Consider the following 11,598-nt stretch of genomic DNA (forward strand, 5'->3'; position numbering starts at 1 on the left):
AAATAATCTTATTTACATAATATTTGTAATAGTTACAAAAAATTTGGTATTAAAGCCATTCTATTCTTCGGGTAGTCTTTAAATGTGTTTTTGTACCATACATGAGCGTGTATTGCTGTTTGTACCTGAAAAGTGAAAAAAAATTTAGTTTTAAACTGTTTCTACATGCTATATTATAGTAAGACTAGCTTTTAGCCGAGGCTTCGCTTGCATTGATTTTTTTTTTTAGTAAAAAGTATCCTATGTTACTTCTAATACCTCCAAGAATATGTATACAAAGTTTCATGATGATCGATTAAGTGGTTTTCGCGTGAAAGTGTAACAAACAACTTACATTCACATTTATGATAGATAATAGCAGGTATAACAAACACAAGGGAACTTGTAAAATTACAAAAACAAAAAGCAACTTTGTAAGTACATTTTCATATAATAATTATTATATGAAAAACAATACATTTTACAAAAAAATAGGCCTCAGTCAAATGATAATTAAATATCATTGTAACATATAATGACAAACCTTTATAGGATATTTGTCTTTATATTTTATTATTATATTAACATATATAACACATTATAAAGACTATGAGTAGTAATAAAAACTCCTAGCAGGAAAATCTGTTGCTCGAACACTGCACTAACATGTCATCTAACTATTCAGTGAAATAATGATATTGCAAATTTTGTAAATAAGAACTAATTAACAGTTATTTCATCATTATCATCATTACAGCCTATACAGTTCACTGCTGGACATAGGCCTCCACAAGTTTACGCCAAAAATGACGTGAACGCATGTGTTTTGCCCATAGTCACCATGCTGGGCAGGCGGGTTGGTGACCGCAGAACTGGCTTTGTCGCACCGATGATGCTGCTGCCCGTCTTCGGCCTGTGTATTTCAAAGCCAGCAGTAAGATGGTTATCCCGCCACCGGTCGGCATTTTAAGTTCCAAGGTGGTAGCGTAACTGTGTTATCCCTTAGTCGCCTCTTACGACACCCACGGGCAGAGAGGGGGTGGCTATATTCTTTAGTACCGTAGCCACACAGTACAGTACACTTATTTAATCGTTTGTTGATATGAAAAGTTTGAATGCAAACAAAATGTATAACACTTACTTGATTCGCTATGACCCACAAGAAAATGCAAAGGAATGTCCTTGTTGGTATTAATATTAACAAAACGATGTATAAAATAATTTCACACATTCTGTGCGGACTTGAGACATGTTCAAATAGCCTTCCTTTTGGTATCTTATGTTCTTCTGTAACGACTTTGCCAGTTTTTTTGTCTTTTCTTAGATTAGCGAAAATAATGTTTGTCATAAATTGTTCATACCACGCCCAGATGAAAATAGATGTACAGGGTGCAGCTAGAACTAATGTTTTGGTATCACTCCATAATACATTTTCTCTGTTTTGGTTACCTGTAATTAAAAACAGTATTTATTTAAAAAATAATTTAATTAAACACCTCTCTAGCACTCTCTTCTTCTAAGTGTCAAAGATTTTCAATGTAATATGAAACTTTGAATAGTTACGGGTTTCTGTAAAGAACTCACTATAGACGGCGCTACAGTCGCTTAGACCGAATATAAAATCATCATATCAAAAATTTCGATCTATAGCATCGTTCCATAGCTTAATTGGCTAGAGCACCGACACGGTCAGTCGGAGATGCAGGTTTGATCTCCGCTGGAACAGTTGATTTTTGATATAATAGTAAAAAAAATGTTCACAATTTTTTCTTCCTTTCGTTTTCAATCAAACATAATTATTAATTTTAAAAGTACAATCATCGTTATACTTAAAAATTTGATGATGAACTGAGCCAGAGGTTGTATTAGCTGTTGTTGGTTTAAGTCACTTATAACAAATGTTTGGATATGTTATACAGATGATTATTTTGATCGGGGTATTTATTTTCCTTTTGGTGATATTTTTGAATCCCTAATAGGATTTCACACTTCTGTATGAGACATTTATTTATTTTTATTAGTAATTAAGGAACCCCTTTCATTATCAGTTCAAGTCAGACTGCCATTTGATAAATAATATCGGTTAATATCACTACATTATTTTCACATGTAAACTTTTATATGCATTTAATAATAACAATAAATTTGTAAGCCTTACCACAAAATAAGGGCGCTTGTCCAATAATAGCTACAACAACAGCAAAGTAATGCACTAAACCAGCAATGTAATGACTGAGGTTCATCTTACTGGACTTAGCGAATACTTGCAAGCAATATGTCTCATAACATCTTCTTCCACACTGGACAAGAAGAAGAGACAGTGCCAGTATTGCTGCGAACGCTGACACTGAAATTTAAAAGAGGTTTATTAGTTATATTAAAGCACAAGTATTTTGTGAAAAGTAGGAAAAAGGTTTTATTTTAATAATTTTATTAATCTTGACACCTGTGTGTGAGGTTGTGAAAAATTTGATATTCTGTATAATATATTCTGGCAAATAAAGAACTATTATAATAAAAAAAAAGTTTTAAGATAGTCCTAGAAGTTGAATTGAAAAAATATAAATAGGATAAATATAGACATGTAATATTTACCACAATGTTAGGTTAAATACGTATAAAATGTGTGTAATCTGTTAATTAAAACATAATGATTTTTAAGAAACTAGGGTTTCATATGAAATTTATTAGTTTTAAAATTTATGATATAAATAAACAGTGTTACTTTTAATTACCTGCTGGTTCATCTTGCTCAAGAAGTAATTTTAGTGCAAACACAATATATCCATGAACACTAAATTCAAAATAATATACTAATAAAGCATATATTAATGTTACTGCACTAAAAACTGTTGAAAATGCGTAATAATGCCGATAAAGTGCTTTTGGTACCTCAATTATTTGTAAAAAATTTGCTTCATTCCCACGATAAGCAAAACTTCCATACTTATATCCTTTCACTATAAATGCAGGGACGTGTTTTTCATAATTATTTATCACAAATCCAGTAAATGCGACAGTTAGAGCTAAACTTAGGAAACCTAGGTCCAATATATTCAACATTGTATGAACGTGCACTCGTAACAAACTTTTAAGCTCATGTGTGAGATAAATAAGATTTAGAAAGTTGAAAAGTAGAACTCAACGGTACTTAAGCATTCTAATGGACTTTCGTCCCCATTTCAAAGCAAACATAGCGGTTGCATACTCTTACTCTGACTTGTAAGAGTATACAGCAATTATACATTATAATCATAAAATTGTAAAATTGTCCTTGTGTTCAAAGCACTTAAGATTAGAATCACAGAGTAGAAATATTAAAGATTAGAATTGCCAGTGGTCTCGAATCATCAAATGTCATAGGGCGAAATCGGTAACTAGATCTGCCCACTAAAATCGGTATATTTACAAATACACCAGAATCGGTATATGACAAAAAATACAATATTAAAGATTTTATTTAATTTACATAAAAGACAGTAGTTGACATTTTTTTTATAAATTGAAGAGAAAATATCATATATTTTTTAGGTGCCTTTTATGTTTTTATAGGTAAAAACTAATAAGTGATGTTTCCAGTAGTTTACGAATAAAAGGAGCCAAATTTGCGATTTTAAGAGTAAAATCAGTAGAAAATTCGGTAGAAAATACTAATACTTTTAAAGAATCGGTTATTCATCAAAAAATCGTTGTATTTCTGTAGGACAGACCCAATATTGGTAGAAATATTAAAAAAACGGTAGGTTCGAGAACACTGGTGCCGAAACTAGTTTGTGTGACAGGTAATACATGATGACATATTGTGATAAAAATGTCAATTTCATTTAAAAATGAGTTCAATCGTTATTCAACTGACACAGCTAAAAGCCATACAACGAATAAATAATAAAAATAATAATAAGTTCAATTGTATTTTTTTATAGGGGTTTGTGCCCAAGTGAAAACAAAATTTTTGTTATTGTAATAGTTAGCAATGTACTAAAAAAAGTGTGCTTTAGACCACACGACTGAAGTAAAACTTCTTCAGCTCCTACAATAATATACGAAACGTATCTCTCTCTCTTTTCAGTAGCATATCTCTCTCAACTACCGTTCGCCTCATTCAACCACACTTTTCTTAACGCTCTCGTGACAAGTTTTACTTTAAAAATAAAGAGAGGGTCATCGCAATGCACAAATATGATTTCAAATTGATCTCGACTTTAAAATATATCGAAAAGGAGGTAGCAATGAACCTGAACCTGTGATAGCTATGAAAGTAGAAAGAGAATGAAGAGAAGGGGGATAATTGAAAGGCATGTTTCATCAGTTCTGGATAAGCCTATTTGACGGATGACAGTATCTGACATCGAATTCTACTATATTTATGAGATATTTCTTTTAGCATATATTAATTTTAAAGTTACAATTTAATCAGGTTCCTCAATTTAATTAATTGAGGAAAATCAGGTCCTACTAGTCTATTCTATTTCCCGCTGTCAAAGTCTAATGTAATTTGTATCTCTTCCGTGACAGTATTGTGTTTAGATTATTTTATTAGTAAATAAAATACTTGTGAACAAAAAAAGTGTGTGTTTACCTAATCATGTTCGCACGCAAGAAGTTATACTTCATTAGCTAGGTAACTGGGGGTGTCGGTTTTTTTTGACATTGTGTGCGCGCATCGTAAATATTTTGCTAGCTAACTTCACGTTGCTAAGTTCTTCGTTGACTAACTAGCTTTAGAGTGTCGGTTTTTTATGATGGTATGCGTGCGCATCGCAAAGAATTATTCTCATCATTATTCCCTAGCGCGCCAAAAGAAGTGTAACTACAAAAAAAAAAACGACTTTAAACAGGAAACTAAAAAGTAAATTTACTTAGCACAAAGCATGCTGATTTCGTTAATCAGAAATGATTACATAAATAATTAACTTTTCAAGTACCAACAAAACTACATATGTATAACATTCAGATTACAAGTAATTATCATATTATGTTATATACCTAAATAATATTATCACTTCAGTCTATCACAGTCCACTGCTGGACACAGGCCTCCCCAAGTTCGCGCCAAAAACGGCGAGAACTCGTGTGTTTTGTTTTAGTCACCACGTTTGTGTCTCACCGAAGACGATGCTGCCCGTGCCAAATGGGAGGGGGGGGGGGGGGGTAAGGTGTAATAGATTACGCACTGCGTAAAGAAAATCTTGGCCCATTTTTATCTTGTAAATCACTCCGCGAAAGTTTATTGAATAAGATATTATAGTTTACCACATCAAAGGCTTTACCGAAATCTGTTAGTGAAACTAGCACGTGAAGTTTTTTGTTTAAGTGCCTGTTAGCTTCATGAGTAATTTTTTTTAGTAATTCAGTGGTGCTTCTATTTTTCTGAAAATCATATTGTTTATTATTAATTACTGTGTTGTGCTCAATATTGATTTATTATATCATCTATATACCTTTTTATAATTTTATTTAAACACCATAAAATGGCGATGGGACGGTAATTATTATAATATTCGCGCTTTCCATTCCTATAAGTCGGCCGAATTACGCCAATTTTCAATATACCATATCATATCATATTGTTACACACACTGTTGTCTGTTCCTCGGGTAAGAAACTTAATGCTTGTGTTATATGGAACAGGTGACTGTTATAGCTAAATATTTTTTGATAAATATACATAGAAATAATACAGACTCAGGCGGGAATCGAACCCTCAACGGGCTAGTCGAATATGTCCGGAATCCAGACATACTATACACTATAAGGCGAGTAATGACTGGTACTGATATTTATTTTATTTTTTTAAAGTGAAAACGTATCACTTGTTTTGATTTATCATAATTATGTATATAATTTTAGTAATTTTTTTTATTATAATTAAAAATTTTTTTATTATTATTATCCTTTTTTCCTTGCCAAATTCCATAACCCGTAGTTTAGTTTTAATTTAATGACATTTATGTAGTTTAATTTTTAATTAGATATTTTTAGAAATTTATATTATGATTATATTATGCAATTTTTATATAGCTTTTGAGTAGTTTCTTGAAAGTAAAAAACGATTTAGCTTCCTTAACGTCTTTTGGCAGTTTATTGTGCAGTTTTTTTTTTATAACACTAGGTTGGCAAACAAGCGTACGGCTCACCTGATGGTAAGAGATTACCGTAGCTTATAGACGCCAGTAACACCAGAGGCATCGCAAGCGCGTTGCCGACCCAATCCCCAATCCCCCCCAGGAGCTCTGGTCACCTTACTCACCAACAGGAACACAATAGGTACTGCTTGAAAACAATATTATTTAGCTGTGATCTTCTGTAAGGTCGAGGTACTACCCCAGTCGGGCTGCTCCAGAACTAGAGCAGGAAACACCTGCTGTGCCCTACCTCAGTTAAAAACACAGACCGGACAGTTGGGTCGAACATTACACATCTTTTCCAATAGTTAGCGCGTGGTTTATCTATCTACCACGCCGTGGCAACTTGTAAATAAAACAACACTCTATTAATTATTGTAAACATTTTTTTTTTAATCTGTATTAGTGTATGTTTTGTAGCTGTCCTAAAAAAAAAAATAAAAAAAAAAATCTATACATATAATAAAATGGTAGGAAAGTCAAAACTGTACATTGAATATTTTTTTAAAAGTATACTTGGGGTGTGATCTAAAATCGATACCGAAGCCAAAAATATAGTTTTTAGAATTTTCGTCTGTTTGTCTGTATGTATGTCCGGGATAAACTCAAAAATTACTGGATGGATTTTTTTCAAATTTGGCACGAATATTATTAAGAAGTCGGGTCAACATATAGGCTACAAATTATCACGCTATGATATTATAATATAATATGCACACAAAATTTCATGAGTATCGGTCAAGCCGTTTCGGAGGGGTTTAACTACAAACACCGCGACACGAGAATTTTATATATTAGATTAGCTGACCCCGCAAACGTTGTTTTGCCATATATGTTATAAAACCCCTTAATACCCCTCCCCCTTCTAACTTAGGGGTATGAAAAATCGATGTTGGCCGATTCTCAGACCTACCCGATATGTACACAAAATTTCATAAAAATCTGTCCATCCATTTCGGAGGAGTATTTTAACTAGCATTTTGACACGAGAATTTTATGTATAAGATAACGTACATCATTTGGCAAACATCGGACGATGCTTTTTACAGCTCCCATTAAAGAAGTTAATTTAGATTTTATTTTATGGATATGTGGTTTCCATGTCAATTGACTATCCAATATTAATACATATTATAATATATATTATAATATAATATTATAAAGACCAAATAACTAAATCTCAAAAAATAAATCAGTTGACAATATTAAATAGCCTAAGGTGTAGTTAGAGGAAGAACTAAAAAGTGACCCGTGCGTGACCATGGTTGCTGGTATCCGAAACGTCTGGCCTATTTAATCAACCTTAGCTATAGTACCTCGAAGCTTAGCCCCATGTAATATTACACTCATCAGTTAGTTACAATATGCAAAAGTCAATTTAAATATTTACTTTCCACCTCAAAAATACGTCACAGCCCGTGTATTTCAATTGTTCAACAGCGCGGAACGGGCTTATAAATGAAGAGTAATTATGCAAGTTTCCGGTTGTCGATGTGTCAGGTCAATGTTACGCGCCGTTTCATCCCATCTGACGGCTTAAGTGCACCCAAGATTGGAATTCGCGTCGCGGTGTCGCCGACGAAATGAGGGCGTTAAAATAAACGGGACACCTGATTGATTTACTTAATTTTGAACCGATACGTGATTTTATGGAGATGGATTTATGCCGATTGATTCCTACTTTAAATCCGTTTTGAATTAGATTACTAGTGTGGATGACTGGATCTAGTAATTGAATTGAATTAAATATATATTATTATTTTTTTACTTGACTTTGGCATGATCACAATCAAAGTATTGTTTGTGATCTTTTTACCCAACTGCAAAGGAAGGGTTGTCAAATTGAAGGATATTCGAATTATTCTCTCTTTGCGCATGTCTCCGACTGCATGTTATGTACGATGTTGCATAAAATTTCGAAGGACTACCGTATTAATATTTTTAAGTGTATGGTACATAATGTTTGATATTGTTTCGATTTCGCTGGCTTTGTGTAATTATTGAATTTTATCTTGTTCCAAGCTTTTCAGTTAATTTTCTATTAGTTGTTCTTCATGATCGACTCAAACACTACATAAATTATTAACTTAGGTAGGGCACAGCAAAAAATATGGAGCAGCCCAACTGGGGTAGTACCTTTGACCTTACAGAAGATAGCAGTTAAATAATATTGTTTTCAAGCAATGTTGTGTTCTTGTAGGTGACCAGAGCTCCTGGGGGAATTGGGGATTGGGTCGGCAACGACCTTGCGATAGTTCTGGTGTTGCAGACGTCTATAAGCTACGGTAATCGCTTACCATCAGGTGAGCCGTACGCTTGTTTGTCGATCTAGTTACATTAAAAAAAAACATAAAAAACATAATTTCTAAATCTCAATTTAGGTGCGAAGCATGCAGTGCAGTTTGTATTACAGTTTATCCAAGTCAATCAGTAAAGTTGCGGATTTATACAAATCTTTTGTAAGTCTTGAGAGTTTTACTTATTTATAAACGAATAAATCAATTATTAATTGTAATAATACAAAAAAATCTTTTAAAGAAGGAAAAGACGATATTTTTTATGCTATTAGTAAATCATGTCATCATGAAGTCATGAAAGCTTTTCCACTATCTAAAATTCTGGTATAGCGATGTTATGATTATGTTTTCCATAATTTTGTTTTGATTATGTTTAAATTGTTTACATCAAAGCATATTAGATTAAGCAATGATACATTGTCAAATCATGTTATTGAATATTGATAGCTCCCGCTCATCAAAGGGTATAAAATGAGGGAAAATGGTAAATTCTTAACATTCGGGAGTGTTCACTTGATAACGAAGCTTCAGCGAAACTCAAAAAGGTAAGTATGTTTAATTATCTTTGATTATTATGCTTTAGTTGGTTGGTAATTAAGCGACTATAATTTTCTAGGGACAGATACTTGGGGATATTCCTAGATCTTTTTTGGAAATGGCTTAAAATAGGGTAATTTAAGAAATAAAAAAAGGAAGAGAACGCTAATTATTTGGCGACATATCGTCAAATAAACTGTATCGTTAATGGAATTAAGCGATATTGTTTCCGCTCTATTTGATTATTTTTGTGCTTTGCACGTAAAATATACCTATTGATCGATTGATTCAGCCTAACTGCTCCTAACCTAGCTGCTACTCATCCTACTGCTAAACAGAAGGCTTTTTCTCCATGTACAAGAGATCACTTTAGCATATTGCAGTCCATTGCTGGACATATACCTCCACAAGTTCGCGCCAAAAATGGCGTGACCTCATGTGTGTTGCCCATAGTCACCACGCTGGGCAGGCGGGTTGTTGACCGCAGGGCTGGCTTTGTCGCACCGAAGACGCTACGAGAGATGTCGGAGCCTAATTAAAAATGCTACTACATACTACTAATGTACTATTCGAAATATAAAATAATGTCGCTAGTTTAAATTTTTACAAGAAATAGAGAGTAGATTATAGTTTCTAGTTTACTTAGTCTCCAGTCTTAGAGGAAATGATTAACACACTCAAACGCCTCACACTTAACAGCCCCACTAGTATTCACTTTTTTTAACGCAGGGAAATGCATTTACATATTAGCCCCACCGCCCTGTGGCGGCGGAAGTGTGGGACTCCTAGCGCATACAGAACGTGCACGAACTACCCACTAAAAACCAGCAGTACCCTTATCGTCACTGTGGGGCGCCACGGGCTCGCTAACGTATGCAACCGTGACTCCCTGACGGTAGGATTGACTCATATATCAGGGGTTTAGAAACACAGACAATACACGAGCGGCCACGGAAAACATTTGTATGGTCAATACAAATGTTTGCCACATGCAGAGATCGAACCCACAACTGCCAGCGTAGCAGCCTGAAACCAGTACCGTGACCGTTGCGCCAGCGCGACGTCATCATTTTGTTCATATGTGTTTTGTTCTTAGATGAATTTTAAAACATCCGTCGGTTTCATCTGCTTCTTGATGTTAGCGTCGAATTGCTGCGGTCACGTTGGTGACGACATGTACTTGCACCAAGATTGGCCTCCTCGAGTGTACTGCGGCCGAGTGCTTGCAAGGGCACTTGCTTACCTCTGCTATGACGAAGCTATGAACAACAAGAGATCAGATGGTACTATGTACAGTGAGTAATGAACTTTAAATTAATTATTACTGTGTAAATATTCTTATGTTAAAGTTGACAATATTAGATAACACTAAACAGTTCTATAAAAAAGTCATGAAAGGAAATGTCTTGCTCATAGTCTGAAGCCTGACTTTACCTCGACCTTAAATAAGATCACAGCTAAATAATAATTCTCTTGACTAGTGATGCGTTATATTGTTTTAAGCTAACGCGATCACTTTTCATATTCAAATTTATATTTGTTCGGGTGCTCACCACGTTTATTGTTTTGTTGAGGTCCTTATATATGTCTGAGACTGTCACTCACCGTGATCATGGCGATTGAAACATTGCTGAAATATTGGGATCACAACAAAACAATTAACGTGGTAAGCACCTGACCAAATATAAATTTAAATATAAAAAATGCTGTGTTCTTGGGGCTTAGCAGTAGCTCTTGTGATGGGTCGGAAGTGGGGACGATGAGGCCCTTGCTATCCGCCTACCATCAGGCGGACCGTACACTTGTTTTGCTAGTATTCTAGTGCTTGTATCCTAGTGAAATTATAATCTAAGGGGTGTGAATTCGCGATCTTTAGATCATCAGCCACTTGGTCACTGTACCAACGTGAAATATGGAACCAAATTACGTAAGCTATTACTGACTTACGTACATAACATGTTACAAAATTACAAAAAAAAATTTTTTCTATAGACGCTGTCCTCGCGCCGTATTATAAGCATCACGATAACAGTGGCGATTTACCGTGGATGCCTCATCACAAAGCAAGAAGCATGGGGATTCCGTCACGTGATAAGCGTCCAGTTGTCAACGAATGTTGCGACAAAGCTTGCAGTATAAGCGAATTGTTATCCTATTGTTGAACTAAGAAAGTTGACTAGTTTTTTCAAAAACGTTGTTATTCTACACAAGCCTTTTATATTACACGGCCTTATAAATGTTTTATTTAGAAAACAATTTGATCGTCAACATTGCTGTGATTATGTAAACTTTTTTAAATTTTTTATTTCCTTAAAAAATTGAAAAAGTCATAAGTATATATTAATAACTAATTGTATTATATTTAATATGAAATATTATAGATGTATAACCAAGTATTATGCCTACAACTTAAGCATTTCGATATAACCTAAAATTTTTGGTTGCAAACAAAAATCTAGGTGCTCTATTGGCTGAGTGAGAAATTAAAAAAAGGCAAGAACAAAATCAATAGATAAAAAAGATAGAGAGAGAAATTATAAAATAAGAAATTCTTTACTTAATAGAACAACTTTGAACGAAAAAATAGATAAAAAACTAATTATATTTTACTTTAAAAAAAATATAAGAACAGATAAAATATTTTCACGTAGTTATGAATC

The 11,598-nt window shown here is 33.8% G+C and overlaps 1 protein-coding gene across 1 annotated transcript; it reads right to left on the reverse strand.

Moving 5' to 3' along the window:
• Positions 1-8: 8 nt before the first annotated feature.
• On the reverse strand, positions 9-3,190 carry LOC123669966 (polyprenol reductase). Its single transcript, XM_045603475.1, has 4 exons — positions 2,715-3,190; positions 2,138-2,326; positions 1,121-1,428; positions 9-125 (listed from the first exon to the last, which is right to left on the reverse strand). Exons 1-4 carry the CDS (start codon positions 3,040-3,042, stop codon positions 33-35), a joined length of 918 nt encoding a protein of 305 aa, XP_045459431.1. The 5' UTR covers positions 3,043-3,190; the 3' UTR covers positions 9-32.
• Positions 3,191-11,598: the final 8,408 nt, after the last annotated feature.

Source organism: Melitaea cinxia, chromosome 4 (genome assembly GCF_905220565.1).
Source record: "Melitaea cinxia chromosome 4, ilMelCinx1.1, whole genome shotgun sequence".
In the NCBI taxonomy this organism is placed as follows: domain Eukaryota; kingdom Metazoa; phylum Arthropoda; class Insecta; order Lepidoptera; family Nymphalidae; genus Melitaea; species Melitaea cinxia.

Bases quoted from the DNA above. Each gene is read 5' to 3' on its own strand.
- LOC123669966 (XM_045603475.1), bottom strand. From the start codon at position 3,042: ATGTTGAATATATTGGACCTAGGTTTCCTAAGTTTAGCTCTAACTGTC. The intron at 2,327-2,714 runs GTAATTAAAAGT...TTTAAATTTCAG, and splicing joins TGAGCAAGATGAACCAGCAG to TGTCAGCGTTCGCAGCAATA. The intron at 126-1,120 runs GTAAGTGTTATA...TTCACTTTTCAG, and splicing joins TGTGGGTCATAGCGAATCAA to GTACAAACAGCAATACACGC.